The sequence below is a fragment of the Melanerpes formicivorus genome, unplaced genomic scaffold, assembly GCF_026170545.1.
Source record: "Melanerpes formicivorus ecotype bairdi unplaced genomic scaffold, bMelFor1.0.p_v2 SCAF_20, whole genome shotgun sequence".
NCBI lineage: Eukaryota > Metazoa > Chordata > Aves > Piciformes > Picidae > Melanerpes > Melanerpes formicivorus.
The window spans coordinates 12,258,235-12,272,402 of NW_027142372.1; the positions used below are offsets into that span (position 1 = coordinate 12,258,235).

Sequence of the window (14,168 nt, forward strand, 5' to 3'; positions counted from 1 at the left end):
CTGAAGAAGGCAAAGTGGATGGCAAAGTGGATAGCAAAGTTCTTCCACGGGCTCTCAGGTGAAAGGTGAAATGTGTCTTCACAGCATTTTTGGATGATTTCAGCATCATGTGAGATCTTTCAGCAGAACTGTCCTCAGTAGGTTTGTAAGATACAGGCTTACCTCCTGCACCCCTGAGATCCTCAGGCTAAGAAGAGAAAACTGGCTCCACCTGTAATTGCTGGCATCTCTGTGCCAATGCAGCTCTCAGGTCAGTAACAAGTATTTTCTCTAGAGCCACAATGTGCCTTTTTTCTTTACATTGGATCAAATCCAGGGTCAGAAGGCAGAATGTGAAGAGGAACATCCATTCCCCATTCCCAGAAAGGGACTTCCACCTGTGCAGGACCAAACAGCAACCACCAAGACGTGCAGACCTTCAAGCTAATGTATACTAATTAAAGAATCAAGTGCTGAGAGTGAAAAGCTCTCAAAGACTCCTTGCAAAGCTGGGGTTTGGCTTCAAGGATCTGAGAAACAACAAGCAAGAAGTAATTTGGGACCACCTAAGTGGCAGTAAGCTCCCCACCGCTGCTCTGGACCAGCTTAGCCGGATGGGCCAGGGCACAGCATCATGAGATTAGTCACCAGTGATGAAACTGAGTCTTTCATAACTGGCAGAATAAAACATTTTTTCTGTTGGACAAGAAGAGGAAAATATGTCTGTGGAGGTTCAAAGTGAAACTACTCTGAGATTTAAGAGAAGTAAGGCACCAGACTACTCTTCATCATTGCCTCTTGAGTCTCACTCCTCATTTTGCTCCATTCCTCCAAGAAGAGCCTTTATCATCTGCAATGCTGCCTGGAATCCCTTCACACCCCATTTCCCACACCCCCACACCCCCCTTTTTTTCCCCTCAGTTGACACTACTTTGTAATTTCAACACCAGCAGTACTCCTCTCTTCACCCAGACAACTCCTCAGCCTCCACGATGAGCCAGCATTAACATTTTCCATTACTGCTTTTCAGTGTCAACAAGCTTTCAGAAAGCCATGCTGTCACACAGGAAAACATGAAACTGCACTTTCACTTTTCAAACCTCTGATACTTTTAATGTATTTTATTATTATTACTGCTATTACTACTACTATTATTATTATTTAATTTGGACCAAGAAACCCACTTTTCACTAAAACCTGCTTTGCTAGGAAAATGATGGGTGGCTCTCCCTGCATTTTGCTCCTTAATATGACAAAAATGCTTTGGGGGATTGGATGGTTGCATAAAATTTGCATAAATGTGGTTGGTTTGGAGTTGATTTGTTTGTTTGTTGGTTGGTTGGTTGGTTGGTTTGTTGGTTGGTTGGTTTTTTTTCCAGGGGTCAGCCTGGCAATGAAGAAAACCTTCTGATTTATCTGCAGTTTGCAAGTTCAGACTCAAATCCTCTCATTGCTTGGGAGTGTCCCACTACTCACCCTCAGACGAGGAGAGCTTCTCAGCACCCTCCCTGCTTGGGTTCCTTCCAGGCAAGCTGCTCCTCTCGTGGGATTCAGCCACCAACCAGCTTCACTGACTCAAGACCTTGGAGCAACTCCAAGCCTGCATCTCAGATGTGAAAGGCTGGCACATGAAAGACAAAAAAGAGATAGAGGAACATGCATCAAATTCTGTAATGGTGCACGTAAAAATGAGCTGCCTTACAGATCCTGCTAATATTTCTGCTCCCAGTGTATGAATTATTAATATTTAGCATCTGTGACTCACTCTTATTTACTTTATGATGTATTTTGGTACCGTTTGACTGGTTTGCTCAACGTAGGACCTAATGGAGGCTCCTGTTGCGAATGGCCAAGGAGCCCTCCCTGAACAAACTTTTCTGGTCACTGTTTAAACTGGGTTGCTGAGCTCCTCCGTGGCCCTAAACCTCTAAGGTTGAGCTCTGAGGCTGGCAGGGATTGCTGCTGATGGCTCTGCTGAGACACAGCTAATTTTAAATCTGGATCTCAAGGCAAAGGAAAAACCTCTTTTTTTTTTTTACTGGCAAAACTGTCACAGTCGAACTCTGTGTTCAGATTACGGGAAGAGGCTGCAGGAGAGCACACACAATCCCTTTTTTGGGTACTTGGCATTAATTTTATCTGAAGTCATGGATTATATAAGAGAAGAGCAGAGACCTCACACAAGTTTCTCCTGCGTCAGCGTGGGACACTCGCTGGGGGCAGGGCTGCACCAAGTCCTCACCATCCTGTTCTGCAGTGCGCATGGACAAGGGGCCAGGGCTTGACCACTTTTCCAGTAACTCTCCTCAAAAGAGGTTCACAAGCATTTTCTGGAACTCCATCCTGAGCAGCTCACAGTATCAGCTAGAGTTGGCTCTTTAAGTCCTTTTCTTCATCTAGATTAGAGTCTTTTGAGCTCATCAAAACTGAAGTGTTCTCATCATTTTATTGCTCTTGCTAAACGGTTGGTGTCCAAACAAATTCCACTTTAGTACTTTAGATTTACAAACCCCCATCATTTTCTGACAAAGAAGCTGTTCCAACCCACCCCCCTCCCAAAAAAAAAACATTGACCAGCAGTAGGCTACTTTGCTCCATGCATCTGTTTTGCTGTAACAGTTTAAACCAGCTTGACTTCACTTGTGTGTTTGGAAGGCGAACACATCCTGCTGAGCTGGCCTGCTGCCCCCAGACGCCTGAGATTGTTTCATGACTCTGCAGATGGGAAAATGTCCATGGTCTCCATCTTCCCACCAAAAGCCTGTCCTCAGATGGTGCTACATGCCTGGCACGGGTAGGAGATGCCTCCTCCACATTCCAACAGTCTGTTTTGCTCTCCAGCAGCCAGCCCTCAGTTTGTGTTACTCTTCTCAGTGTCGTCCCTACAGGGATGCCCTAAGTCCCCCACTGCAGGCATTTCAGATAAGCATTTTTCTAGGGTTGTCCCCAGTACTTTACCTCAGATGTAGCAGTAGGTCCACAGGTCCATCTGCAAACCCACCTCAGGGTCCCACAGGACTCATTTGTCTGGCAGAAGACCTACAGGGAAAGAAATCTGAAGAGCAAAGAGTTAGACCAATTGCTAGTTTTTGTTATTTCAGTCCACACTAGCATGCCACTGTGCATCTTTACCTAGGCCACTTCTACCAGGACTTCTCTCTCTGTATCACCCACGGGACAATGACACTCCATGACTGTGCACCATCTGGACCTAAATAGATAATAACCCTTCCCATATGACTTCATGCTCCCTTTACCTTTGAAAACCATAGAAAGTACAGCTGGGAGGACCAACATGACATTTCCCAGTCCATTCCAAGCAGGATAGCATTTTTAGAAGCTGCCATCCAGCATTTTCTTAAAAACCTTGAACAACCAGCTGGAAAGGCCATGCACAGCATCGCTTCTAGTCAGAGCCTTTCCTAATGGCAAGTCTCAATGTTTCCTGCTAAATTTTATGTTCATTACTTCTCAGTATGGCCCCTTTGGGCACAAAGACCAAATACCCTCTCTCCCTTTATGACACCTTTATACACTTGCCTCTCCTTTGCTATCCTCAGCAAACACTCCCCACCTTCTTGGGGGCTGTTTTAGCTCTCAGTTTACTCTCTTGGCTTCCCCCCTGGGCTTTCCACAGGTCAGAATCAGGCTGAAGTTTTGTCTGCAGAGGACAGTTCTCCATATATTTAACCAGATGCAACAAAACAGGTAGCAGCTGTAGACCACTGAGAGTTACCCTCCAGACAGACAATTACTGGTGCAGTTTTGAGAATCCTTTGCATTCATCTAAATTGTATTTTGATTGCAAGCACATTAAGTGAGATAGTATCAAAACCCCTCCTGTGGCCATTCTGCATCTGGTTTTAATCTTTTTTTGGAGGGGTTGTTTTTTTTTTTTTTGCTGTTAAGCTGGTAGAGAAGGAAATTAGGTTGCTGTTAAGACTTGTTTGTGACAAACTTGTCCTCCAGCCCCTTGGCGCAGTTCACAGATGGTATTTTCTTACCTTCCACAAGCGCATAAGATGAATGTGCAGAAAGAAGCCTCAAAGCAGCTACTGAAATGAAAACCTGAGGATCAGTGTCAAGCACCTCTCAGGACAGCATGCATGTTGGCAGGTCCTTTCTTGGGGTCATGGTTGTCCACAGCTCCCAATCCAGGGGAGCTCCAAGCCTGTCAGAACCAACACTTGTAAAGTAGCCTCTGCTCCCACCTCCTCCAGCTTTCAGCTATTAACATCCACCTGAGCCTCCTGACTTTTAGGCTGCTATAAATAGCCTTACATTCAGTTTGACACTCAGTAGCACTCTGATGAGCTCAGCTATGCAGAGAATGATGAAGGAGACTGCCTATAGCACTGGTCTACTAATATGGTGTGAAGGGTGAGAAGCAAACACTGCAGAGAAGAGCTCTGCATAAGGGAGACCTTGTCTGTTGATTTAACTCCATAACCCTATTTTAACCACTGTCAACAAGATATAAGGGTGGTTTCTCTTTGCACTGAGGCTTCTTTACACTGCTCTGTCCGCACCCTGAAGTGGCATAAATGTCCTCTAAGTGCCTTAAAGTAGGTCCTTAGTAGAAATGAAAGCCAACCCCATCGTTTGCAAATGGCTTTGAAAACATCACCTGGGTGCATCCTATAAATGAATGTGGGTTTTGGGAAGAACACCCAGGTATGTCCATGCTATACATAGCCTCTGATGAGCTCAGCATGGGATGAAGAGCAGGCAGCAGAAGGCAGAGCAACAGGCAATGAGACATTTCTCCTGAAACAGTGAGAAGGGAGAGCCCTGCTGATCCCAGGGGATTACCGGCAAAGATGGGAAACAGGGTCTGCTCCTTTTGTAGGTGGCTACCCGCACTCAGATCCGTGTGGATCTTTTCTTCCCACTCTACTTACATTCAGCTCAGTAATCACATTGCCATGTAAGTCCTTGGTTTGGGTTTTACAGGTAAATACCTTTCAACCATAACTGTATTAGGCCAGCTTTGGAGTAGTGCAAACTTCTCTGTAGTTTAAGTTGATTTTGTTGTTGAAAAGATAAAATTTCATGGCCCTGTCAATCAGGACTCCCTCCCAAGGCTTAGTCCACATTTTTTGGTCCAAAGCCTTATGGTGCTCATAGCCTGAAGGCTGAGCTGTAAACCTCCTTGTCTTGTTGTTCTTTTAACCACAATGGGGTTGAATTACCACAAAACAACTTGGTTTGATTTGCGATGTTGTGGACAAGCCTGAGCTTGGAGGAAATGTCAAGGAGAGTTAAAACCAAGATGTATCCATATCCTTTCCCCTTAAAAAAAAATATAAGGGAACAGCTAACAACAGCCTGGTTGGGAGGGGAGTTGTTCATCTTGGTTTTATTTTACAGCACTACTTCATTAAATGCTTCTTCCAACTTCAACCATTGTATTGCAAGGACTTCACGACAGACACTGATTTTCCCCTTCCTCTCAGGAGGTTTCAGGAAAGGATGTTTCTTATTCTGGGTGGGGTTAAGGTTGGCTTCAAATGCCCAGATCCTGGGCAGTTTTATTTCTTTGTTTGTGGAACAGACTCTGAGCATCTTGATCTCACTTGAGCTCTCCAGGGGATACTTTGTTCCCCAGGAGAAATCCCAAATAGCTCTTCTAAATACAACCCCAGCTCTGGCTGAGCATTAAAGACAAGGGAAGCATTAATTCTGGGAAGGTTTTATTTCACAAATAATTCAGAAATCAAAGAAAATTAAGGGGAGGGGAAAGATATTTTACAATTTTGTATTTAGAAAAAAAAAATATATATATATTGTTTATAAACAGACACACTGCCCCTTGAAAAACATGCAAAGGCTCACCAAAATTTACAAGCAACTTTTATACATAGGAACTAAAATACATCATTTTTCATAGAAAAAAAAAAAAAAAGAAGGAAAAAGAAAAAAAGACAAAGGAAAAAAGAAAAAGGAAAAAGGAAAAAGAAAAAAAAAAGAAAAAGGAAAAAAGAAAAAAGAAAAAGGAAAAAAGAAAAAGGAAAAAAGGAAAAATAAAAAAGACAAAGGAAAAAAGACAAAGAAAAAAAAAGAAAAAGAAAAAAAAAAGAAAAAAGAAAAGGGAAAAAACAAAAGGAAAAAAGAAAAAGGAAAAAAGAAAAAGGAAAAAGTAACAGTAAATAAAACATTAATAAAAAAAAGAAAAAAGAGGAAAAAGAAAAAGGGAAGAAAAAAAGAAGAAAGAAAGAAGAAGAAGAAAAAAGAAGAAAGAGAAAAAAGAAGAAAGAGAAAAAAAAGAAGAAAGAAAAAAGAAAGAAGAAAGAGAAAAAAGAAGGAAGAAAGAGAAAAAAAGAAGAAAGAGAAAAAAGAAGAAAGAGAAAAAAGAAGAAAGAGAAAAAAGAAGAAAGAGAAAAAAGAAGAAAGAGAAAAAAGAAGAAAGAGAAAAAAGAAGAAAGAGAAAAAAGAAGAAAGAGAAAAAAGAAGAAAGAGAAAAAAGAAGAAAAAGAAGAAAGAAAAAAAGGAGAAAAAAAAGACAAAGAAAAAGAAAAGAAGAAAAAGAAAAATCCAGAAAAAGGAAAAAAATAAAAAAGAAGAAAAATAAAAAAAGAAAAATAAAAAACAAGGAAAAGAAAAAAAGGAAAAATTAAAAAAAAAAAAAAAAGAGAGAGAAAAAAAGGAAAAGAAAAAAACAAGGAAAAAAGAGCAACTGTATGAACTGGCCCTAAAAATTTAGACTGCACAACCAACCAACTGCAGACTCTTCCATCAGCTGTTGGCTGAACATCTTAAAATGGGGAAATGAATGAAGCCAACAGACCAAACAGCACAGTGGCAGCTGGAGAAGAGCCATGCTTCAGCCTTCACCCTGGTTGTGTTTTCTGGAGGCTTGGCTGTGCCGAGCCAGAGGCTCTGCAATGGCAGTGTCTGCACTGGCCTCTTAGTTTTAAAACTGAGTGTATCTGAAAAGAACAACCAGGCAGCATCAGCTTTGCCAGGGGTTTAAATTGACAAGTGCTCACTAATCTGCTGAGTCGTGGGGTCTAAGGAGGAACAGGTCTGGTGGTATAGAGACATGCTGCATCTTCAAGCTGCACTGAGATATATTATGCTGAGAAATGTTTTGGTATCAGAAATAAAAACCAGAATCAGTAAATATTTGACTCAAAACTGGTACTGTCCCACTTACATATGAATAGCTAGCACACAGGATTGCAAGTAATTGACATATCATGACTGCCTTGGAGGACCTGATCGCCCCTAATTCTGGTGGAGGTATGTTTAAGTTAATAGCACCCAGGACCTCGAATAATATTTGTGTAGTAAAGTCACAATTGCTCTTTTGTACAACAAATACAAAAATAAACAGATACAGGCTTAAATTAACACCGCTCTCTAAAAATCCAAACCAGTTGGCTGAAGAGAAAAATATGTGATTGTACCTTTGAATGAAGTATTTTAGGATCTTTCTCTTGTTGGAATAATTAATAGTAATGATAATAATAATAATAATTCTTCCCTCGCCCCTCTTTTTGTCAGGTGGATGCATCCCGAGCTGTTTGGAGTTTTATGTGCTCACAATTATCCCCTGGGCTTCTCTCCAAGAGCCCTCCCATTTCTCCCCATCGTTTGACAGCGCACCAAATTGTCATGGGCAGTTTGTTTAGGGGTGGGTTCCTATGTTAGCACCAAGGCATTTTATGTGCTCTTGCAGTCCCCATGAGGAACACCTGATCGCATCCCTTGCCAATTCAAAAAATAGCTCTGTGGCTACCATTTAGGAAAAAGCTCTTTGCAATGAGGGTGGTTGTACACTAGAGCAGGTTGCCCAGAGAGGTGGTTGAGGCCCCATCCCTGGAGATAGTCAACACGAGGTTCAACAGGGCTCTGGGAAACCTGATCTAGTTGAGGATGTCTCTGCTCACTGCACAGAGGTTGGACTAGAGGGCCTTTATAGCTCCCTTCCAACACAGGTGATTCTATGATTTGGCCCATGATGGTCCTAGATTCATGCTGCAGTCTTTAATGGGCTGGAACCAGACCATGTATAGCATCATTATTCACAGTGGGCAGAAACAGGGAAGCTTTATCTCATTGCCAAGATCCCAAATGCTTCCAACCAGCAGCTTTCCTAAGATCTGTTCCAGCTGTTTTTCAAACATCAGTTTACCTAGTAAGAGAGAGGTGGGGGGGGGAAGAAAAAAAACCCACACAACAAGGAAAAAAACAGAGGCTCATTTTTCCTATCTAAAGCAAATACTGTACACCTTGGAAGATGATATAAACAAAGACAACAGACAGAGTTGTTTCTCTCTATCCACCCCAATGGTAGGTTTGCTGTGCAGCGCTTCTGGAGGTGATGCAAACCAGCTCGAGAAACGGAGCGAGAAATGCAATTTCCCTGCTGACTTCATGGAGTTTACAGAACTGCAGAAGTGCTTAATCATATAAATATTTTTGGTCTTGAAGAGATGGCTTTTATGTCTGCCTAGATGAAACCAAACATAGCCTGAGTGAGAGCTATGAGGCATCTACCAAACAGAGGGAAATAACTCTCCCATTTGTTACATAATAGTACAATCAAATTATTGAGCTGGACAACCATGCATTTACAAGAGCTGAAGAACTAAAATTCATGGTGCCTTCTTATGACTAATGAAGTTAGTGGGTGTCTATGCACCAGAAAACAACTAGATCTGTGCTTAGACCAATACTAAAGGTTTGTTTCCAGTATAAAGCAGAGACTAATATCCTTCTGCCTTAACAGAGCAGGTCTTGCTTGCCTCTTTTCCTCACTTTGAAATGCATTTGGGTGCACTTTGAGACGCAAATAACAAAGTAGGAGATAACATCATTACAACACCTACAGGTTTGGTAAAGCCCACCATGCCAGATATCAAATGCTCACGGGTACAGCATTCACACTGAATGTGGGAAGCTGATGGCTTCACACACTGGACAGGAAAAATTCATCTACCCCAATTTATGCTGTATCTTTAAAACCTCACAACTGCACACGCCACAAGGGGCTTCACGAAGGTGAAGCAAATGTGCTTCCTAGGGATGCAACCATTCCTAGCAGAAATATGAATAACTTTACCACTACTTAACTACTACAGATAAAACAACCAGCACTGCTGTATAAAACAATACACTGCATTTAACTGAAATTTTACTTGAAATGGCATGTAGTATAGGATGAGATGTGCCAGCACAGGAGCCCCGCTTCATGGACCTTGCATAGGTGGCCAGGCTTGCCAAATACCTGTAAATGTTTGACCAGCAAACACACCAAACCTGCTGTTTTGATCATCTGGTGGCCTCATTTTCTGCAGTGAGGATCTCTGCCACCATTTCACACACTACTCCAGTCCCCCCAAAAATAACTTGATGTCCAGCCAACAAGAACGTCCTCTTCCCAAACATGGCACCATTGTACAACATAGCTTAGCCTGACGCCCCAGCAGCCTTGCACAGCAGTGCTGATGCATGCCACCTCGATGGGGAAAGACCACATTTTCTCCTCTTTTTCACAGAAAACATCAAACATACTCAAAAACACTCTGTCAAAGCTCAGCCTCTCCCCAAAAGATGCAACTTTGGAAACAGTTTCTCATTTCAAAGTGTCCAGCGCCTGGACAGTCGCTCACATCTGAGCCTGCACATCCTCACGCCCATTGCAGTAGATCCTTGACACCCTAAGAAAGCCGTCCAGGGCCAGGCTGAGATCCCTACACCTCCTGTACAGTGAGGCACCACCATTCTGTGCAGCACACCTCTTGTATATTGGAAGTCAGAACAGTTTGTCCTTGCTGAATGCCCCTAGAGAAACAAAAACATGACACGAGAAGATACAATGCTGAACGGGTGCCGTGAGATGCAAACAGCTGAGTCAGAACCTGGTCTCTTTTTGTCTGGTTTTCTTTTCTTTTTCTTTTTTTTTTCCCCTTTTTTTTTTGGTTTTTTTTTTTCTTTTGGGGTGGGTTTTGGGGGTGGGGTTTGTGGTGGTTTTTTTCTTCTTTTTGTTTTTTTCTTTCCTTATTCTTTTTTAATTCCCTGAAAGAGATTGGCAAGGAGGGTACGGTCAGAGCTGATGCCGTCAAGAGGAGCCTTCCTGTCTCTGGAGATCAACAGAGCGCTCTCCCAAAGAAACCTGCACCTTCCCTGGGAATTTACTGCTTCACAGCAAAAATTCGGAAAGCTTTTCCATCTGAAGGGTTCTTCAAGCTGGAGACAAAGGAATAAAAGACAAAGAAAATGAGAAATTAAAGCAGCATGTCATGAACCAAATGCATACCAGGGTGTGATAGACCTACAGACAACTCGCGATTTCTTTAGGTGCACTCCTGCTGACATGGCTCTGTGCTGAGGGCACAAGCCCTGTGAGGAGAGAATAGAATAGAATAGAATAGAATAGAATAGAATAGAATAGAATAGAATAGAATAGAATAGAATAGAATAGAATAGAATAGAATAAGAGTAGAATAGAGTAGAATAGAGTAGAATAGAGTAGAATAGAATAGAGTAGAATAGAGTAGAATAGAGTAGAATAGAGTAGAATAGAGGTTGTAGCCAGGAAGGGGTTGGAACTGGATAGAATAGAATAGAATAAACCAGGTTGGAAGAGACCTTCAAGATCATCACGTACAACCTATCACCCAACACCACCCAATCAACTAACCCATGTAACCAAGCACCCTGTCAAGTCTCCTCCTGAACACCTCCAGTGACGGCGACTCCACCACCTCCCCAGGCAGTCCATTCCAATGGGCAATCACTCTCTCCGTGTAAAACTTCCTCCTGACCTCCAGCCTGAACTTCCCCTGGCGCAGCCTGAGACTGTGTCCTCTTGTTCTGGTGCTGGCTGCCTGGGAGAAGAGACCAACCTCTGCCTGTTTACAACCCCTCTTCAGGTAGTTGTAGAGAGCAATAAAGTCACCCCTGAGTCTCCTCCTCTCCAGGCTAAGCAGCCCCAGCTCTTCTCCCAGGCAACCAGCACCAGAACAAGAGGACACAGTCTCAAGCTGCACCAGTGGAAGTTTAGGCTTGAGGTGAGGAGAAAGTTCTTCACAGAAAGAGTTATTGGCCATTGGAATGGGCTGCCCAGGGAGATGTGGAGTCACCATCCCTCCCTGGAGGTGTTCAAGAGGGGATTGCACATGGCACTTGAAGCCATGGTTTAGTTACTCAGGAGGTGTTGGGTGATAGGTTGAACTTGATGATCTTTGAGGTCTTTCCCAACCTTATTGATTCCATGATTCTATGTGGCCCTATCAGGTGCAGGAGAAAGAGAAAGGAGGAAAAGAAGAGGCACAAATCCATCAATGCACCTTGGTTTTACATTTTCAATCCAAATCTCAAGTGCTATACACCAACAAAAGAAGCTGGGAAGGAAGAACCTCTTTCACAGTTCTAATTTTTCTCCAAGGATCACTGTGCTCCCCCACATGCAGAGATTCAGGCATAAAGAGGAACATGTTTTCCTCAAAACCAGTTGTCTAATAGGCTGGCAGGTTACCAAAGCCTATCTGGCCCATGTCCTGGTGCTGGCAATGGGAGCAGCCAGATTAGCTCACATTAAATGACAAGAAATATAGATATTAGTTTTCAGTCTGCTGAGGTATGGGTATTAATTTTCAATCTGTAGAGGTGACCCCAGCAGCCTTGAGCTTCTGAGAGTGGCTGTTTGGATGGGAGCAAGGAGTTGTTTAGTTTCTCAGGCCTCATTTCTTCAGCATTACTGGGATATAAAACCTTAGGGAAAAGGCAAAATTTCATATTCCTGCAAAATAAACATCCCAGCAAGGGTAAAGACCCACTAAATCTTAAAGGAAGCCTTTTCCCACACCTGTCTGGGAATGTATCTTTATAAAAGGCAATTTCCAGTGTCCCAGAGAGCAAGGTTTTCACCTTGATCTTTGAAAAGCTATTTCACTGCCTGGGGGATCTCACTACACGAAAGCGCTCTCTTACTGCTGAGTGTAAATAACACTTCCCAAATCTTCATGCTCATCCCTGCTGTGAGAACGTCTTTGGTTTCCCTCACCTCCTAGATCAGCACCAGGTGCTCATATTGCATGTCACTGCTAGCAGTAGAGTCTATTCTTAGCTAGGGTAGAGTTTGCCATCCAAGTAACATGTTTGTCAGTATAAAAGGTAAGTGAATGCAAGATAGACAGGAAAAGAAAGAGGAGGCATGTTATACAAATCCAATCTACTGAACTGCAAATCACAGAGCTCTGAAATGCTGACCCTGTGAGATTTATACTAAGGAAATCCACATTTAGTGCCTATAACTTCCTTGTCCTGGTCTGGTTTTATTTTCTGGCTGGGATCTTGATTATTAGAACATGAACAGCAAACTTGCTGGGATTTCTTCTTTTTAGTTCTTACAAAAGAAGAACTAAACATAGCAGACAGGGCCCTGTTAGTAGTCACCAAAAAAAACCCTAAGAGCTTGAAATTCTATGTTTAGGAAGACAGCTCTGAGAAATCAGTGTCATCAACCTAATATCTGAGAAAAACACATCACAGGATCACAGCACAAACTGAAATTGAAGCTTCAAATTAGAAAGGACTGAATGAGCTGAGGCTTGATCATTACAGTCAGCTGGAGGTGAAGGATTTTGGAAGCACTGATTTGCAATTGTTCACTGAACCCAGCAAGGTTGGTCCCCCAAAACATTTACCTAAATCAATACATTACAAGAGTGGCAAATCCTTAACAGTAAGTGTTTGATCACCTCTCAGGAGGTTCATTCACTCATGCTTATTTCCAAAAGAACAGAGGAAATCAGTGGACAAATAATGAATGCATCCCACAGCTCAGAACTGAAGGGAGATCCCAGTTATAAGGCTCAAAGCATGCTCCAGGCTGAAAGCTGCAGAAGTCTTTGTGCTTCTCTATTACTGTGTGAAATACACACACACAAATGTATTCACAGAATTACTGAGGCTGGAAAAGACCTCTGAGATCATCAAGTCTGGCCTATAACATAACACCACCACACCAGCTAAACCATACCACCAAGTGCCACATCCAATCTTTTCTTATAGACCTCCAGTGATGATGACTCTACCACCTCCCTGGGCAGTCCATTCCAGTGCCTAATCAGCCTTGCTGTGAGAAAGTGCTTCCTAATATCTAACCTAAGCCTCCCCTGGTGCAGCTTCATACTGTGTCCTCTTGTCCTGTCACTATTTGCCTAGGAGCAGAGCCTGACCCCCCCCACCTGACTACAACTTCCTTTTTGGTAGTTGTAGAAAGTGACAAGATCCCCTCTAAGTCTCCTCTTCTCCAGGCTGAGCAATCCCAGCTCCCTCAGCCTTTCCTCATATGACTTTCCCTCCAGCCCCCTCACCAGTCTTGTCGCTCTCCTCTGGTACTAAAAGAAAGCAAGGCTAAACAAGGCTTAGGATGATCAGGGGACTTGAGCATCTACCCTACAAAGAGAGACTGAGATTCCTGGGGCTGTTTGGAAGACTGAGAGGAGACCTCATCAGTGTGTATAAATATCTGAGGGGTGGTTGTCAAGTGGATGGGGCCAAACTCTTTTCAGTGGTGCACAGTAATAAGACAAAGAACAACAGGTTCAAGCTTGAACATAGAAGATTTCACCTCAACATGAGGAGAAACTTCTTTACAGTGAGCACTGGAACAGGCTGTCTGGGGAGGTTGTGGAGTCTCCTTCTCTGGAGACTTTCAAAACCCACCTGCATGCATTCCCGAGTGTGCTACCCTAAGTGATCCTCTTTTGGCAGGGGTGTCGGACCCGATGATGTCCCTTCCAACATCAAATGTACTGTGATACTGTGATATTTCCTACTGTAGCTGTCCAAAGTGCTTTCACACCAATCTGAAAGCAGCTCCTCACTTGAGGAAGGTAAGAGCAGGCCAGCACGCTCCATTTGTTTGGGTCTCACAATTCACAGTGACGCTGTTGAAATCAAGTATTTCCAATCCACCAGCCTTTCTAGATGATACCCACTGAGTTTGACATGCAGCTGAGCACACAGCCCAGAAGAAGAAAGAACAAAGAATAGAATAAAACCCACCTCTCAGACTGGACTCCATTCTTTAAGGATCCAACATAACTTTTCTTCTTTTCTACAGGCATCACGTCCACAAAACCTCCGCTTTCGTCCGGGATGACTCCCGCGTGCACCGCGGCTTTGCAGATACTGGAGCTCTGAAAAAGATATCTCATTACTTTTACTTCACA

General features: G+C 43.0%; 1 protein-coding gene across 2 annotated transcripts in view; it reads right to left on the reverse strand.

Moving 5' to 3' along the window:
• Positions 1 to 6,509: 6,509 nt before the first annotated feature.
• Positions 6,510 to 14,168, reverse strand: part of CRISPLD2 (cysteine rich secretory protein LCCL domain containing 2) — a 39,174-nt gene continuing 31,515 nt past the window's right edge. For both annotated transcript variants that reach the window (XM_068150838.1, XM_068150839.1), the window contains exons 14-15: positions 14,002 to 14,135; positions 6,510 to 10,173 (exon numbers count right to left, since the gene is read on the reverse strand). In XM_068150838.1, the coding sequence (XP_068006939.1) occupies positions 10,119 to 10,173; positions 14,002 to 14,135 (189 nt within the window). In that variant the 3' untranslated portion in view covers positions 6,510 to 10,118. The remainder of the gene's footprint in view (positions 10,174 to 14,001; positions 14,136 to 14,168) is intronic.